This window comes from Lygodium microphyllum, chromosome 24 (genome assembly GCF_053477565.2).
Source record: "Lygodium microphyllum isolate KBCC chromosome 24, Lygodium_microphyllum_v1.1.10, whole genome shotgun sequence".
Lineage (NCBI taxonomy): Eukaryota > Viridiplantae > Streptophyta > Polypodiopsida > Schizaeales > Lygodiaceae > Lygodium > Lygodium microphyllum.
In genome coordinates this window covers 50,249,211-50,268,136 of record NC_141158.1, presented here as the reverse complement: position 1 = coordinate 50,268,136, position 18,926 = coordinate 50,249,211, and the positions used below count along the sequence as shown (strand labels likewise).

The following is an 18,926-nucleotide window of genomic DNA, read 5'->3' as shown; positions in this document are numbered from 1 at the left end:
CCCCGTCCATGAAAATCATGAAAATCCAACATGTATTCCATGTTGGCCCTTCAAGATTCTTAGCCAAGTAAATCCAATCATGTGTCAGTCATCTCCAACTTTCCCCCTCCATGAAAATCCAACATGTATTCCATGTTTCAATCTTGGAGCCATGTCATACATCCAGTATTCTCAGAAAAATACACTAAAACATAGATAATGCTTAGTTCATATGCAAGCTTCAACTTTCGTCATCCATGATAATTCATCATGTATTCCATGTTGGTCCTTCAAGATTCTTAGCCAAGTAAATCCAATGATCTATCATCTCCGACTGTATTCTCTGAAGAACACACTAAAACAAAGATAATGCTTAGTTCATATGCAAGCTCCAACTTTCGTCGTCCATGATAATTCATCATGCATTCCATGCAGGCCCTTCAAGATTCTTAGCCAAGTAATTCCAGCTTTCCCCGTCCATGAAAATCCAACATGTTTCAATCTTGGAGCCATGTCAGACATCCAGTATTGTCGGAAGAATACACTAAAACAAAGATAATGCTTAGTTCATATGCTTAGTTCTAAGAAGATTCTAGATAATTCTTTAGAAAGTTCTATAAGAGGATTGCATCAATGCTTACATTAATGTTGCTTATGTCATCAATTATGTGAATGATACCTTATATCATTATATCATATTAATGATTTCATCGTTTAGAAGCTTCCCCTACAGGTCTTGGGCTGCCAGTTCTCTTTTCTTGCAAGTTGTGACAACAATCTCCTTGCTCTCAAAGAGCACTTGTGCTGCTCAAAGCACTTTGTAGTTGTGCTTCCATGATTCTTTTATGGTTGCCTTCTTATGGGATGTCCATGCAAATAAGAGCTTCTTCACATGAGCTAAAATCACCAGCCAAGTGATTGTGATCAGCAAGGTATTGCAGAAAACATCCATTCTTGCAAGCCCTAAAGACATTTATTTACATGTGCAACCGAAAGTATGGCCCATGGGGTTTGAAGTTCAAGCTAATGAGCTGCTGAGATTTGAAGGCGCCTCGAGGCGATAGGCTTAAATTTCACGGACTATTTCAAGCAAAAAAGGTAGGGAGATTGGAGCTCATGTGAAGGTGTTTTAAGCACGATGCCAACGGTCACACACACAAAACCTGTCTCGACCAAGCGCAAGGTTAGGTTCGCAACCAGTTCGGGCCCTGGTGGGGGAAGCCCATAAAGACCAGCCCACATGTGGGACCAAAGCTTTAAAGGAATAATTTAAAGACCAGCCCACATCCATTCTTCAGGTTACTGATTTGTAATTAGCATGATGACAGCAGATACTGTATACATTGAGAAGATCAGGGTAAAGAATACCACGGTTGAATTGAAAAAATATGAAGATACATTTTGTGTACATTTTGCATATTAACCTTAACCCAGAGGACCTTAATATTAGTCTTCAAGGATACTCGCACGCTCCATAGCCTGCATTACCAAGAATAAGCAGTCAAAAGCATGACGGTGGCAACAAGAATACAATACTACCATGCCAAAATATCTCATCATGACAATCTGTTACTCGAGCAATCTTATCGTGCCAGAATATCCACACATTTCTTTGTGTCTAGCAATAGAAGAATGGTGCCAAAGAGAGCATTCATGGGTTGGTCACTCACTTGGATTGCTTGATGTCAGGACTGCATTGCCGTTGAAGTCACAGACTCCTCCTTTCTTCTGCATGGACAGCCAATACATGTGGAAGGCATATGCGGCATGAGCTGAGATGGTGTTGGGTTCAAAGCAAGGCTGGTTTGGCTGAATGCTCTCACAGAAGCTTGGGTTAACACCGCACGCATAGTCCAGAGCCTGCTGCAGGGCTTCTGGCTTAGCATCAGGAGAGCTCACACACCATAGCCTGCTGCCTTCTTTCCCTTCTCTGTGCCTGCTTGAATGAGGACCACTTGTTGAGTTCTTCTTATTGAGACCCTCTCTGCTGATGCTCGCAGTAGTTGCGCTCGGCCTATCGAGTGCATCCCTCGGCATCCGCCCTGTCAAATCAATGCTGTAGACTTGCTCACCGGTGGGGTAAAACAGGCCCCAGTTCCTCTCTGTGGTTGGGCCCGTCTTGAGATCCTCATTGAAGAGGGCAAAGATGTAGGTGGGGATGAAGGTTTTTGGACGCAATGGTGTCCCCAGGGGCGGGTAGGCAAGCATTCGACTGACCAGTCGCTGGTTGTACGCTGCAGCATTGGCAATGTTAGCACCAGGCTCATTCTCATCGCCCAAGGTTGGCCACCCAGTCTCACTGATGGCTATCCTGACTCTTGGATATCCCAGCTTAGCCATGGCAGATGCAACAGCATCCAGCTGGGCATCTAGGAGGTTAGTGTACTGCAGCTGCCCATCTTGGACAGAAGCCTCCGCGGCAGCTGCAAAAGTAGCATAGGCAAGAGGGATGTCTTGAGAGTTTGCAGACCAAGTAAGGTAAGGGTAGGCATTGAGGAAGAAGTAAGATCTTGTCTGGGTAAGGAATCGGAGCAAGGGCTGCATCACGCTCGTAGCTATGTCCTCTCGGAAACTGCCGGTCGAGGGCGGGTAGGAGCTGTTGAGGACATTGAGGGCAGAGGAGGTGGACACCTTGATGCTTTGGGCCAACCCAGCCCTGGCAAGAGAACCATATATGTTCTTCATAGATGGGACTAGCTGATACCACAGCGATTGGTTGTCTGGGTTGCTCAGCACTTCATTTCCAACAGTGATGAAGTTGATTTGTGTGGATGGGTAGTAGGCAGCCACGTTGCTCTGCACCCACTGATCTGACGCTGCCTGGCTTGAGGCTATGGTGGGGAGCTCCTCATTTGTCACAGCTATGGTTACCTGGAGCCCAGTGTTGGCAAGCGCAGAGAGGACCTCTGGGTCTGCATCAAAGATCTTAACCTTGCCCACCCCTATGCTCTGCATCAGAGCAATGGCTTGCTTGGGAGGAGGCAGGTTGTTGGCCACTCTGCCATAGTTGATGCCAATGCTGAGGAGCTTGGCATCTGCGACTAGTGCTGCCCATAGCAAGAAAACCAATATAAAGGGGCAAAAAACGGTACATTGTATCTCAGAATCAATCAGCAAACAAACAATACTTTGATGTAATCATGAGAGCATTAACGAGCAACGGATAACACAACCACCAATGAGCAACAAATAATGCTTAGCACAAAAAGATTTATGCCTTCAACTTCCTGAGACTACAAGCATCCATGAGCAGCAAATCAATGCATTGCAGAGGAATTTCCAACTTCATCTTCCTAGCAATCCTTGACACCGGAAGCTAATGCTCTACAGTAAGTGTTGTTGCATCATTAAGAAAGATTGCCAACTTCATCTTTGTGATACTACAAGCATCAAACGAGCCACAAATGATCATTTGCATAGGCAATGTCAGGGTCGCATCTAAATGTAGTTGTAACAAGAAAGATTGAAAGCTTCAAGATTCCTCACAGGACCAGCATCAATCAGCAACATGCTTCATGTAAAAGCATGATAATACATCGGGTACCATTGGCAATGTCAGGTTTATAGCTAAGTGTTGCGACAAGGAAGGTTGAGAGCTTCAAATTCCTGACAGTGCAAGCATCAATCGGCAACAAGCTTGATTTCTTCAGAGCATGATGATGCGTCACTTACCTCCAGCCCAAAGGGAGAAGACAGCGACGAGCACTAGGGATGAAGAAGGCATATCCATTGGGCGAGCAGGGTAGCTGGGTCAGCAAAGAAGGGCAAAGATCTGCACACAGATTTTGTGTATTTATAAGTGAAAATTTACAAAATCTTCACTTGGCCGTTTATCAATAAAATTAATGGCTTTTGCTTCGTTAGAAAAGAAATTTTACAGAATTTTAGCCGCTCGACAGAGCCATTTTTTTGGAAATTGGTGCGAAGGAAATGGATGCTGTAATTTTTGTCCGTGTCTCTTCTCGAAGGAAACGAATGCTGGAAAGTTCAATCTGATAATATATATATATATATATAATATATAATATATATATATATAATATATATACTTTTCCTTGCGCTTCAACGTTCACTTCTGCATGATTATATTGTCCGCATGTTGGAATGCCACGTGGCAAAAGTGAGGTGCTCTAACCATCAGGCCACGTAAGCAGGCGGGGGGCCATGCAAGCCTATGTAAAAAGTGCTATAACGGAAACAATCCCTCATGTAGTAATAATGTTTTGGAGCGCTATTTTTCTCCCCCAAGAAGAAGACATTTAAACCTTAATCTTGTCTTCCTTGAACCTTAATATAATGAGCTGGGAATATTGGGTGAGTTGCATGAGCTCCTCATATTGATTCCCAACCAAGTAGTTTGTGGGTTATTTTTAGTTAATTAACTAAGCACTCCATGCCTCGATCATCCCAACGCTTCGCATTGGTGTTCTCTTGCTACTTCACATTGGGATTTGAAGCATCGATGTCAATAACAATTAGGACACTTTGCCTTCTCATGCATGTTTCATGTGGCAAGAGGATTCATGCATGTTTCTCCCAATGCTTCACATTGGTATCATTAATAGTTAGAGCATACATGTCCTATAACATGCACCAGTGTTAGGTCGATGCTCGTCACCAATGTTAAATCTTTGCATTAAGAAGCACAAAGCCTATTTTAAAAACCATAAGTTATGTCATGCTTTTAACATGAAGCATCAAGAAGCCTTTGCATCATGTATACACATTAACAACTAAGTGCACCTCATACAATTATATTTTAAATCACATCTCTAAATATCTATCTTATAACTTATGTTTTCTTTTGAAGCTACATTTCAATTATATTTTTCACCACTATTATTTAATTGAGGACTTACACTTAGCTTTTTAAGCTACATTTGAATAATTTTTTTCACCACTATTATTTAACATAAATCACATTATACATTAACCGAGGCACACACTTTCGTGCATATATGACAAATATTGAGGTTTGGAGAAGGTTTGATTTTATGGTAATATCTATAAGATCTCGAGCTTCATTTGTTTCCTTTTTAGTTTGTCTCCACTATTACAAAATTATGTTTATTTTAATTAAACTATTTGCCTAAATACAAATATTTCTAACTAAACTATATTCCCCTTAATTAATAGTATTGCATCTCTAAACATATAATGATCGTGTGTGTGTGTGTGTGTGTGTGTGTGAACTAATATGTGAGAAAATTTTGAATTTTTAAAAAAAATATTTAAAAAAACCAAAAACATGAGAGAATGAGAAAGATAGAGACTAACAACACACACACACACACACAGTGGGGAGGAGGGGGAAAATGTAATAATTAATAATAAAATCGATCAACTTTATTATATAAAAATTAATTTAAAAATGGATAAGAGAGAGAGAGAGAGAGAGAAAAAAAATTAAAGTATTAAAACCAAATTAATTCAAAAATGAAAAACATGAGAGAGAGAGAGAGAGAGAGACTAAGAGTATATAAGAAGATCTCAACCTTAATATGCAAACCTAATAATATGCAAAGTATAAAACTAAACATTAATAAGAGAAATTTGTAAGAAGATCAAAGTATTAGAGAATATGAGAATTAGAAAGCTAAACTTAACAAAAGTGACAAAGATAGAGAGCAAATAAGAGAAAATTAACATAGAATTAGGAGTTTAGTACCTAGATTCTTCGCTTTGCATCGATGTTAGTAACAATTAGGACACTTTATGTTTGAAAGATAGGCAACAACATTACATTTTGAATTACTAAGGAGGTTTCCAATGTCCATCTCTAGCACACAAAGAGCTATCTTGTCATCAAAGAACATATCCTATTGTGAAATGTGATCATTGTATAAAACATTTCTATAAGAAGGATTTATCAATATTGTCGTTGGTTTTTAAATTATAATATATGTTCCTAAAAATAGAAGAAAGGTCTTGGGCATGGCATGTGAGAGTTATATACAAAACTTTGCTTGTCCATGTAAAAGGCTTAGAATGGTACATTTTTTATTTGGAGAGAGAGTTTTCATTATAGTGCAAAAGAAGTACCTATTCATTACAAACCTTAAAATATTAAAAGAAAATATAAACAAGTAGTATAGCTATTGACATGTAAGCAAACGTAAACATAATCTTTGCCTTATCTACCTAGTATCTTGTCCATTTACTAGTTTATGCATGTCATCTTACTACTATAATTATTTTAGCTATAGGTTCGGAAAACCTCGAACCTCCAGAGAGCTTCCCGAACCTACCCCCTTTTTCAAATATCTTTTCGTTAATTAAAACCCCCTTCTCTTTTCTCTTCCTCTTCCCTTTTTTCATTAAAGCCTCCTTTCCTCACCTCTCTCTTTTAAATTAAAACCCCCTTCCTTTTTTAATTAAATTCCTCCCCCTCCCCCCCTCTCTCTCATATGTAGGGCCTAGGTTTCCTCTCTCTCTCTCTCTCTCTCTCTCTCTCTCTCTCTCTCTCTCTCTCTCACACACACACATTTAGATTAAACTTTTTTTAATTTAACATTTTAAAATCTTTTTTTAATTTAAAAAAAATTTAACATAGTTTTTCACGCACTTTGAGAAGGAGATAGAATAAGAGAGAGAGAGAGAGAGAGAGAGAGAGAGAGAGAGAGAAAGAGAGGAGAAGAGAGAGAATATAAACATAAAGAGAGAATTATATATAAGGAAAAGATGAAATTTACATACTTTAAGAGAGACTGAGGGGGGGAAGTGAAAGAAGAAGAAGAAGAGAGAGAGAACATGCAGAGAGAATTATAGAGAGAGAATAAAAAATAGAGGAGAAAGAGAGAAGGAAAAGAGAGGAGAAAGAGAGAGAGAGAACAGAAAAGGAGAGAGAGAGAGAGAGAGAAGTAAAAATTTAAAAAGAGAATGAAGAGAGAGGAAAGAAGAAAAAAAGGAAAAAAGAGGAGAGGGAGAGAGAAGAAAAAGAGAGGAGAGAGGGGGGAGAATAAAAGGGGGGAGAGAGAGAGAGAGAAGAAAAGCGGTGAGAGAAAAAAAGGAGAGAGAGAGAACCAGGAGAGGAAAAAAATAAACTAAAATAGAAGGCAAAGAAAGAGAGAGAGAGAGAGAAAGAAAGAGAGAGAAAATTAGACATAGGGAATTTTGGGGGGGAAGAGAGAGAGAGAGAGAGAAAGAGAGAAAAAAGAGGAGAGAGAAAGATGAGAAATGGATTGTTGAGCGAAGTTGCCGTGCGATAGCATGGCAACTTCGCTTGCCGCTTCGAGGCAGCGAAGATGCCGCGAAGCGGCCGATTACATGAGAATATAGTAATGGCATGTGAACATGTCTTGAGATTTGTACATTTTCATCCTTACATTTGGAAGAAAATTTTAATTTTTCCAAAAAGTAAAGAAAGCTAGGAACACTACATTTAAAAGCTATGCATCTAGGCCACACTTCACATGGTATCACAAAAACAAACGGTAAAATAGCCGATGTGTGAAAATGCACATATGCACACATCCAAAATATATGTGGAGAATAGAGGCAATATGAATTTTTCATAAACATTTTTATTAGTTAATAAATAACTTGGCAAACTTAGTTGCTAGGAAGAAAACATACAAAGCCTTGCATATAGGCTAGACAAAGGGGAAGAAAGTGTGTATGCATTAGTGGAGGGATGGAATATTGTGTAAGGGCAAGGCAATTAGAGTAGAGTAATGGTCATCAATGTGTTGTGGAGCAATATAACTCCTCTTGCCTTTCCTCCCCAATATCATTGTATACCCTAATAACTTTTTATTGATCCATGGATTTGAGAAGCCACATAATATAAGCCAAAATTATGAGACTTTTGATCAAAGTACATTAGGAGAAATATGGACTCGCTTTTTTGCCCCTTAAGGAGTGAATAAACAAATATAGGCCTAACCAATGAGAGAGCTGGGATTCTAGACTCATGTAACATGAATCTCCTAGCCATATCTTGGCCCAAATCTTCCCTCAAAAATAAAATAAGGGGAAATGTGGGGAATTCAATACTGATACTTCTCAAAAGTTTGTGACTTGAATTTTTATTTAATTTATTTTTTTAATGTTTGACTTTTCATTTCTCCCCTTTTCAGTTTTCCCCTCTTTCTTAGGTAGAACTCAAATTTATCATATCTCTTTTCCTACTTTTTCTTTCTTGTCGAAATTTTACAGCCTCATTGTTGTTTGCCCTATCTATAACCCTATGAAATTTCATTTTCTCTACATAAACACAGAGTGAGTTTCACATGTTTTATAAGAGTAGAGCTTGTTCTACCAAAGCCCTAAGATTTTCTTCACAAAACTTTACAAGTATATTGTTCTCTTCCATGGATTTTCTATGGTAAAGTTTTATCGTGTTTGGACAAAACTTGTGCAAGTTATGTGCATTCTCTGACATGTAATTTCTTTTGTTTTGGTATTCTAGGAGTCTCTTACAATCAAGAAAAATTATCTTTTGAACACTCAACTTCTTCTTCAAGATCTTATGGTTTCTTTGTAAACAAAGTTACAGGTATGTTGTCTTGTTTTTTTGCTGCCCCATAGTTAAATTTTATCTGGTTTGGACAAAATGTATGCAAGCTATATGCATACTGAGCTTTTCTTTGTTTTTTTACTCCAAGAGTCTCCAAGGGTGGAGAACAATGATTTTTTAAAAACTCAACTTCTTCAACATCTTTGGGCTTCTTTGCAAAGAGAGCCACAGGTATATTGTCATATTTTTCTCGTGCTCCGTGGTTAAGTTTCAACTCACTTGGACAAAGCCTATGTAAGTTATATGTATGCCTTGACCCGAGATTTCTTTTGTTTTTGTACTCTAGGAATTTGTCAGTGAAGGAACAATGGTATTGTTATAAGTCAACTTCTTGTTCAACATCTCTGGGCTTCTTTGTGAAAAGAATTACAGGTACAATATTTTTTTTAAATTGCTCCATTTAAATTTCATTTCATTTGGAGAGAACATTTGTAAATTATACACATGTTGATAGGTAGCTTTTTTATTTGGTTATTATAGATGTCTTCACGGAGGAAAAACATCAATAACATACTTGCAGTGGAGGTTTTCAATAGGAAAGATAGTGGCGGTAATTGGATTTGTGATAAGTACTATAAGTTGGATTGGATTTTGATGCACCCAAGTACTCGAGGGAGTTTTAAGGTCAGCGTAAGGATGTTGCAAACCCCAGCAAACGTTGGAAAGGTAGAATTTTAGAGTTCAGAAAAGTGTTTAATGGAACAAGTACCGTAATAGAAGTGTTGATCCAACATGTTTATATCCACAAACAAATCTATGTACACAACGTGAACTATATTGCATTATAAACAAAACAATAAGTTTTTAAATTTTATCACTACTTATTCTTTTACATTAGAGTTGTTTTTAAAAATCTTTGCAGTTTTTAATTCAATCTTGTTTTACTGACAGCTTTATATCCATCAACTTTGCATGAATGACAGAATGTGGAATGTTTGAGTGGCAAGATACATGTTTGGCATAAAGAGATAGGTTCTTTGATCTATGATAATAACTCTACAAGTCAACTTGCAACTCAAAATATCTTTTTTTATAACTCATTGTATGTAGTAGAAAGCCAAAGATTGCAGCATGTCCCATTGCCACCACTATCTAGTGGTGAATGGTTGATTGGTAGCTTAGAGTTGTCATGAGCACGTAAGTCCAAGATAAAATCTAACATCAATAGTGCTATGAAACCCACCACAGGCTCCAAAGATATGCTTCTTTGTTGGTTTATTCCATTCTCATTGTTTGCACATTTGTTTAATTCATGTGATGTTCTGAAGAAAACAAATATTACTTATCAATGCAAGTGTCTATCTGAGGAATGGATGAGTCACTATTGGGTGAGTCTTGGCAAGTCAAAAGAATACATTTTGATGAGATGATTGAGTGCAGGGTCAACCAATGTGATCTCACATTCAAATAAATTGTTTTTACTACTTTGCGTGCCTTGATTTAATTAACATAGGACTTGCTTAGATGAATTGTTGTGTTAGTTACATTTACTTACCATTATTTTTGTTTTTATTACAGGTATTTCATCGCTAGACAAACTCTGTGCATTCACTTTTGATATAGAACAAACAACTTTTGTGAGGGGAGTGGATTAGCTTGGATCAAGATACCCGAGATGAGACTCATACAACTCTCATAAATGTGGTTATCTTGTGGAATGGTCATAATCCTTTTGTGATTAGCGCAGAGAGCCATTGGCCCATTTCTTTTCCGAGAAGACCAAGAAATCCAATTTATGTCCAATGAGCCTCTTTGCAACTTTTATTTCAAGTTAGATAATAGAAAAGTCAGGATTTGTAGTGAGCAATTCATGGCATGTAAACAATGTGCTTCTCCACGTATCCTTGAGATAGTGGAATCCATGTAAATTTTTTTTATAAAGAATGAATACAATTTTTTTTAAAAAAATTGAGTACTTTCAATTTAGATAATCTTAATTTATTGTTATCTAAGTGTGTGATAATACATATTGTAATTAGTCAATTATGCTGGTTAAAATTATAATTAAATTGCAGGATGGAGTTCTATAATCTATGCAATATTGTCTTTACATAATGATATATTATAGCTCATCTCTTCTACTCATTTCTTATATTTAAATATTAAATTAAAACCAAGGGATTTTGAAGGTCTTTTAGATTTCTTTTCGTAAAAAATTTAAATATTTTCTCTAGTTGGACTTGAATATACTCAACGATCCAAGTATATTCGAGGACATAATAAGGTAGAATGAAGCATTTGTCTGTATGAGTAGTTTTAACATTGACTTTAAAGTATTGAAATAAAGAAACTAAGATAAGAGTTTTAATTTGAAACTTTAGGGTTAAAAAAGAATATTTATTTAAAACCCTAGATACATAAAAGCTATAACTCCAAACTCATTTTCACTTTTATTCTCTACTTTCCTACACGTGCTCTCTGGAGGGGAGCTAAAAGCTCTACCTCGAGACCTACGGACCACTTATTGCTCAAGTGTTTCGAATCGAGCAGCCATGGCTACTTCTCACATAGCCGACACGCAATGCCTACCTTACGGGTTTAGTGAGCTTACCTTGATGCTCGATCGAGTACCCTCCTCTTTCTTGCACACCGGTAGCTCCACGATCCTTGAGGCAAGCTCAAGCAACCTCAATCCCTCTCCCATGAGTTTCATCCTCCATAGCCACATGCGAGACAAAAGAAGAGAAGAGAGGAGGAGAAGATGGAGAGCTTCTTCTCCAAGATCCCTCACTCTCACACAATCACTCCCTCACACTCTCTCAATCCCTCTCTCAAGCACAAGCAAGAAGGTAAGAAACAAGAGAAGAAGAAGAAGAAGCTTTTGCCACACACAAGAATCCGCTTCCCATTCACTTTCCAACTTTATATACATGCCCTAATTTCCATGGGCGGTCATCCCCCTTTTTTACATGGCCGACCATTAGCCTAGGCCCATTTCCTCATTTCCCACTATTCTAGTCTATCCTATCCCCAACTAATGCATACAATTTGCATAGGAGTGAGCCTGCTGCTCTTTCACAAGGTTTTGGAAGTGTTTTCGCACTAAATGGTGCGCTTTTTATTCTTTTACTCTCCTTGGGCGACTCCAAGACTTCTTGAGGATCATGCCCGTGCATTTAATTTTTTCCCGGGTCTAGTCGCCATTTAAGGCACCTTTTCTTTTTCTCTTTTTCTATTTCTTGCTCCTCTGTGCTGCGGTAAACATTACCCCCCTCCTAGCCAAGTGCCAATCCCATGGCACTGTGGTGGGAAGTAGTGGGATAGATGGTGCTATTGCTAGGTGGAACTGGTGGGGAGATGACACTGATGCTTGTGAATGAGAGGTGATGGAGTTTGATGACGATGACTAGTAGAGATTCCGGCGTGCTTTAGGCTTCATGAAGATTCTCGGCATCCTTCACATTGTTCTGGCGCCGCTATGGAGCCGGTCGTCTTTTGAGTGTCCGAAACGCTGGAAGCAATAAGCAATCCCTTAGGAGGATGGTATTGGAGGGATTTATTCTGAAGAAACCCCTCGAACGCTGGTTGCCTTGAAAAGCTGTGGCCTAGGCTGAAAACCCCTGGCGGTGAGTAGAGGATCTTCAGTTTTGAGTTGAAAGTCTTCAAGCTTGTGGTATCAATAAGCGATCCGTAGATCTTGAGGTGGTGGGCATGGATCATTGGATGGCGAGGTTCCAAGATCTATGCCAATGGCAACTCCATCACTAGGTTTTCCTTCTGCTTGATTTGGTTCAACCATGGCAGGCATCAGTAGGTGGATGATTGGCAACATGAAATCTGTTGAGCCATTTAAATCTTCGTAGCAAAGCGCCTGAAGTTGCGGTAATGTGGTCATTTCCGACTCCTGGAAAAATTCCTTGTCATTGGAGGATGTAGTAGATGATGCCCTTCAACCAAGGAGCCTGTTCTTGAAACATGAACATAACCTGCAAGAAAAGTGGTGCACTTCCTAGGGGGTGTGTCTGTCTCACTGTGTAGTGCATGGTGCCCGTGCCAGTGGAACTGGGAGATGGGTCTAACCTTGGGCAAGCCCTTGGTAATGTCCCACACTTGAGGACCCAATTCGTGCGGTGTTGGAGGTGCGGTGCAAAACTTAGGGTGACATGTCTGAAAAGTCCTGCCCTTGATGTGCCCTAAGTGTGAAGTGGGGGAGGGGCTAGAGAGGACTCTAGATGCAGTGAGGGTGGTGCACCATAATAGCGAAGGAAGACTGCAAGCACTTTTTTTTTTTGAATGAGAGAGAGTACATTGGGCAAGGTATGGGGCACCTATTTAGTCACGGGGCGGTCGCAGGCATTGTGATAAAAATGCACGACTTTGTAGGTATTCTTTAATACTGGCTTTAGCTCTTAGAGGAGTGGTGGACAAGAAGGGGTGATTACACCTTGCAAAACGGGTGTCACTCATATTCTCTAAGAGCTCTAAGCAAAAGGTAGGGAGGAGAGTAGCGCGCATCATCAACCTAGTCATGGCTCTACTATCTATTCCTAGGTTAATATAAAAAAAGAGTGGGGGGAGATGGGCTTCCTCTGCTGCAGGTTTCTGAAGTAGCAGGAATTTGAGAAGTCGGAGGTAATTACAAGTGGTTAAGAATTTTGGATCGGGGCAGGAAGAGAAATCTACAAGAAAACAATTTATGGAGGGAAGTATATCTTTTACCCTAAATACTAAGCACTCCTTCGGGCTTCTAGCATTTACATTATAGATTTTCGGGAAGTCATAATCCCCATGTAAATCTCTATCGTAGTCCACTCCATGCCTACGGGGGTAGGGCATGTAGATGGGATCGTTACGCTCTTCGGGGAGGGAGCTACAAAATGCGGTCCAGGCATCAAAATTGGTATCCCAAATCCTCCTTCGCCATTTCGGCTGTGCCTCGTAGCCTTGGACGGATTTGGGAACCAGATTGACCTTGTCTTCCCTGTACTCTCATGGCTCTTGTCTCCACCTAGTCATTATCATGCTTCTTTCTTCCATCCATCTGTTTGCGAGTTCGTTAGCCAGATCTTTGATCTTGGCTACGACTCCTAAAGGCAAGGCCCGGTCCAGGGAGCGTGGAAAAGTGAATGAAAGCTCGAACGGCCTCTTATGTACCTCTCGCTGGTGCCAGATGACCAACTCTTGGGGCCAATCTACAGGATGTGTATCATTTCTCAATGACATGGGCTCCTTAGGGAGTTGTCGTGGAAGTATGCGTGCTCGACGTTGGGCCTCCTCCGCTAACTCTTGTCTCCTTCTCCTTGCTGCAATTATGTGTTCAGGTAGCTCGGCATCAGCAGGTTCCTCCTGTGGGATCTCGGGTTGAGGCGGACTCGGCATCCTTTGTGGCTCCTCGTCATCATCTTGCTTGAAGTCCGGGCCCTCTTCGACATTTCACTCAACCACAAGAGGAATGGCTGGTGGTGGTGGCGGTGGCTGCTCCTGCTCCTGAAAACCTAACTCCTTGAGCTCCATAGTGGAAAGGCCCGTACAACGCAGGTAGTAGAATTGTTGCTCTTTAGTTATTCCTGTACTTGTTGGAAGCTCCCGCTCTTGAAGACTGTATCTTAGAGCCCGAGTGGTTAGCTCCAACTTCCTTTTTACCTGTTCCACTGTATCATCGCCCTCAGCTTGCATCACGTGGAGCACTGTGTTGAGGAAGGTCTATCGCTGGGTCTTAGTGGTTATCTCTGTAGCCTCAACCCTAGCTTCAGCAAGCATTCTTTCGCATTCAGCCACCCCCAGGCGTTCAGTTAAGTCCCTTACCCTATCAAAGTTTTTCCTTTCCCACTCCATGGCTCGCTCCTCCATCCTTGTCCTTTGTTCCTCCAACTGGCTTGTGAGGGTGGTTACTACATGTTGCTGCTCATTTGATAAAAACCATAACTGGTTTCTTTCTCTTAATTTCTGAGCAAGCTGTTCTTCAGCGATCCCTATTGCTTGATCGACAATGCTAAGACTGTGGTGTGCCTCGGCCAGAATTTCTGATTTCTCCTGCACCAACTGCTCTTGGCTTTGGATTTTAGCGAGAGGAATAGTCTTTTTTTATTAAAGGTCATGGCCATGAGGGCTTCTACGTCTTCTTGGGAGGTCTCCAGCGCATCTTGTAATCTTTGCACTTCATCCTGTAGCCGTTTTGCTTCAGCTGAGACTCCCGGCTCTTCATTTTTCAGGAATTCAATTTCCCTTATTAACCTGTTCTGTTTTTCTTACTTCTGCCATGACTGGGCTCCGTGGCATGTTCTTGTGGAACAGTGGCTTCGCCTTCCTGAACCTCCCGATAGAGCTTTTCCACTTGGGCAACCCTTTGCTGTAGATCACTGTATTGCTGCATTAGTAGTTTTAGGTTCCTTTGTTCCTCCACCAGGCTCTGCTCCTCGTCCTCCAGCCTTTGCCTAAGGCGGCTTTCATTGTTTTAGGCTTCCTTTATTTTTTCTGCTAGTTGGTCCTGCAGGGCCTTTATTTCTCTCTGTTTGTCGGCTTTCTGCCTTGAGACTGTCAAGATTGTGGGAGAGAAGGAAGGAGTCTCGCTTGAAGCTTTCTTGCTTGCACAATGGGGGAAGACACACAAGGGTGGAGGTTGAAAACAATTTTCCTCTTCTTAGTTGTGTAAGCCAAAAGAACTCAAGTACAAAGAAATAGAAGAACCCTATATATGGGTCTCAAACCAAACTCAACTAACTAAGGTGGCATACTAACTGAGCCACGAACTAGAGTAGATAAGGATAGCTATCATGTAGCTATTATTCATGGGCGGTGTACCAACCGCGTCTGCAACTGACAAGTCGGTGACATAAATACACAACGGTCACCCTGGCGTATCACGAGTGGAGCTCGATATCTCAACACTCCCCCTCGAGCTCAATCCCAATTCCTACACACCAAGCAGGTCTCTGAACTTGCGCAGCTTCTCTGCGCCCAATGCCTTCGTGAATATGTCAGCTACCTGATCCTCTGTGCTGACATAAACTAGATCAATAAGACCTAGTAAAACCGTCTCTCACACATAGTGATAATGCACCTCAATGTGCTTTGTTCTAGCATGATAGACTGGGTTATTTGCCAAGTGTATACTACTCATGTTGTCACAATAAATGACAACTGGTCCATGTGTAGACTGATGCATATCATAAAGTAGCTTATGCAACCAAGCTACCTCACATGCAGCCATTGCTGCACCCCTGTACTCAGCCTCTGTGCTCGACAAGGCAACTGTAGGCTGTTTCTTGCTGCTCCAAGTGACTACAGCACTCCCAAAAGAGAACACATATCCACTGGTAGATCGTCTATCAGAAATACTACCAGCCAATCAGCATCAGTGTATCCATGCAACTGTATCTGAACCCCAGTCTCATAAAATAGTCCATACTGCAATGTGGACTTCACATACCTAAGTATGCATCTAGCCGCATCCAAATGTGGTTTCCTTTGAGCCTGCATAAACTGACTTACCAATCCAACAGCATAGCTCAAATCTGGCCTGGTAATAGTCATATAAATCAAACTTCCTACTATGCGTCTGTACATAGTAGGGTCTTCTAGAAGCTCACCTGCATCTGTGCTCAGCTTCACATTTTGCTCCAAAGGAACTGAAATAGGCTTACAGCCTGTCATCCCATATTTGGATAGCATGTCCAATCCATACTGCCTCTGCAAGAGCTGTATCCCACTTGGTGATCTAATCACCTCAATGCCCAAGAAATAACGCAGCTCTCCCAAATCCTTCATCTCAAACTTCTGCTTCAATAGCATTTTCACATGAAGGATATCTTCATCACTGTCACCTGTCATAATCAAATCATCAACATAAATGACAAGTAGCATAATACCTTTCTCTGTTTTTCTCACATAAAGTGAGAAATCTGCCTTGGAAATCTGAAAGCCAATAGTGACAAGATACTGTCCTATCTTGTCAGACCATGCTCTAGGTGCTTGCTTCAAGCCATACAAGGCTTTCTTCAACCTGCAAACAAACTCAGGATGAACAGCATGCACATAACCTGGTGGCTGCTCCATATAGACCTCTTCTTGCAAATCACCATGCAAGAAGGCATTCTTTACATCCATCTGATGTAAAGACCATCCCTTTGATGCAGCCATAGCAATGACTGCTCTTACAGTTGCCATCCTTGCAACTGGACTGAATGTTTCTTCATAGTCAATGCCATATGTTTGTGCATACCCCTTGACTACTAATCTTGCCTTGTATCTGTTCACAGAACCATCTGCATTGTGCTTCACCTTATAAACCCACTTACAGCCAATTGCATTCTTACCTTTAGGCAAAGGTACTAACTCCCATGTAGCATTTGCTTCCAAGGCATCCATTTCTTCATCCATGGCTTTCTCCCATTTTTCTTTTCCCATGGCTTGCTCAAAAGATGTGGGTTCTGGTTCCTGTATCACTTTGACCATATATGCATAGTGAATGGCTGTAAATCCATCATATTTCAGCCTATCCACAGGATACCTAGCTCTCGTAGACCTGCGCAAAGTAGGTTCACTCCCAGGTGCTCTCAAAACATCCCTGGTCTTCCTTACTCTAGGTGTAACAATAGAAGGAATACCCAACTCATCATCAATGCTCTGTTCTGAGCCACTGGATTCACCATCCACATAAGAGTGACTTGCATTCACATCAAACATGGACTGATCAACCTTCTCTTTTCCTTTTCGTGATACCTGCATACCACTATCTGCATTACTTTGAGAAGATTCTCCTGATCTCAATCTGCCTGTCCATGGTGAAGAATGTGAACCACTACTAGAGGACGCTCCAGGTCCACTAATATTTTGTGACTGCTGCTGTGAATTTTGTGCAGCATTACCATTTTGTGCATCTATATCATCAATCACATTTACTGGTTTATACCAGCTACTCATCTCATCAAAAACAACATCTCTGCTCACTGTAAACTTACGAGTATAAGGGTTATAGCATCTATACCCTTTTTGATGCAGAGAGTAACCAATAAAGATGCACTTCTCAGCTTTTGGATCTAACTTGGATCTCAACTCATCTGGCACATGTACATAGGCAATGCAACCAAAAATTTTCAAATGAGAAATATCTGGTTTCCTACCAGTATACCTCTCCTCTGGAGTCATTCCATGTATTGCTGCAGTGGGAGTCCTGTTCATTATGTAGACTGCTGTAGCAACTGCTTCAGCCCAATAAAAATCTGGCAAGTCTTTTTCATTGAGCATGGCACGAGATACCTCTCCAATATGCCTGTTTTTCCTTTCTGCAATTCCATTTTTTTGTGGGGTATAACTACATGAATATTGCTGCTTTATGCCATGCTCTTGCAAGAACTTTGCAAACTCATTTGAGAGGTACTCTCCCCCTCCATCTGACCTTAGGCATTTTATTTGCAGACCTGTTTCTTTTTCAGCCATAGCTTTAAGGGTTTTGAAATGCCCAAAAACTTCACTTTTCTTTTTCATAAAATACACCCAAACTTTTCTGCTATAGTCATCAATAAAAGTGACAAAATAATGACAGCCTCCAAGAGATGCAGCTTTAGTAGTCCACACATCAGAGTGGATTAATTCCAATGGCTTCTCACTCTCTTGAACATGTCTAGGAAATGGTTTCCTTGCCTGTTTTCCAAACTGACAGGCTTCACATACCTTATGCATTTCTGCAACCTTAATTTTGGCAATCCTGCAACAATATTTTGGGCCTGCATTGATTTAAGTCGCTGTACATTAACATGACCAATGCGTTTATGCCATATATCAATATCTGCAACTACACCGGTCCCATGTGCAAACATTGCTACACTCAATTCAAACATGTCTGCATCCAACGTAAACATTCTGCCCTTCTTCTTTCCTTTTGCTATCAAGCGACCTTTATTTTTCATATCCTCAACAAAGCATCCATGAGGATTAAATCTGACCTGCAAGCCCTACTCAACCATTTGACCGACAGAAACCAAATTCTTGGTGATATTCGGGACATGAAATACATCGGACAGGTATTTATTTTTCCCATCCTGCATAGACAAGGAAATTTTTCCAATCTGCACAATAGGATGTGCAGTATCATCACCAGTCTCCACAAATCCTGGTTTTTCCATTTTCCTTGCATCCTCCATCCATTCTGCATGACCTGTCATGTGGTTTGATGCACCTGAGTCAACATACCATACATCATTGCTTTCTTCTGCACTTGTCACAGAATTGTTCATGTGCTGCACCATGAACAAATGCTCATTTCTGTCATCACCCTGTCTGCTAGAAGATGCATAATTCCCTTGTTGCAGTTTTCCATTCATGATGTCATTCTGCTTTTTATAGTAGTCTTTAGCCATATGACCCATTTTACCACAGTAGTAGCATTCAACATTACTGTTTGCATTTTGACCTCTTTGCCATCCACCACGACCTCTTTGGCTCCCCCTGCCTCTAGAGTTACCACGTCCTCCTCCATAGGACTGGTTTT

The 18,926-nt window shown here is 40.6% G+C and overlaps 1 protein-coding gene across 1 annotated transcript; it reads right to left on the bottom strand.

The window, feature by feature from the left end:
• Nucleotides 1-827: 827 nt before the first annotated feature.
• LOC148015075 (putative glucan endo-1,3-beta-glucosidase A6) lies at nucleotides 828-3,941 on the bottom strand. The gene is made up of 4 exons (XM_087665896.1): nucleotides 3,858-3,941; nucleotides 3,652-3,751; nucleotides 1,650-3,026; nucleotides 828-1,458 (listed from the first exon to the last, which is right to left on the bottom strand). The coding sequence occupies exons 2-4, from the start codon at nucleotides 3,707-3,709 to the stop codon at nucleotides 1,433-1,435; spliced, it is 1,461 nt and encodes a 486-aa protein (XP_087522022.1). The 5' UTR covers nucleotides 3,710-3,751; nucleotides 3,858-3,941; the 3' UTR covers nucleotides 828-1,432.
• Between the last annotated feature and the right edge of the window lie 14,985 nt (nucleotides 3,942-18,926).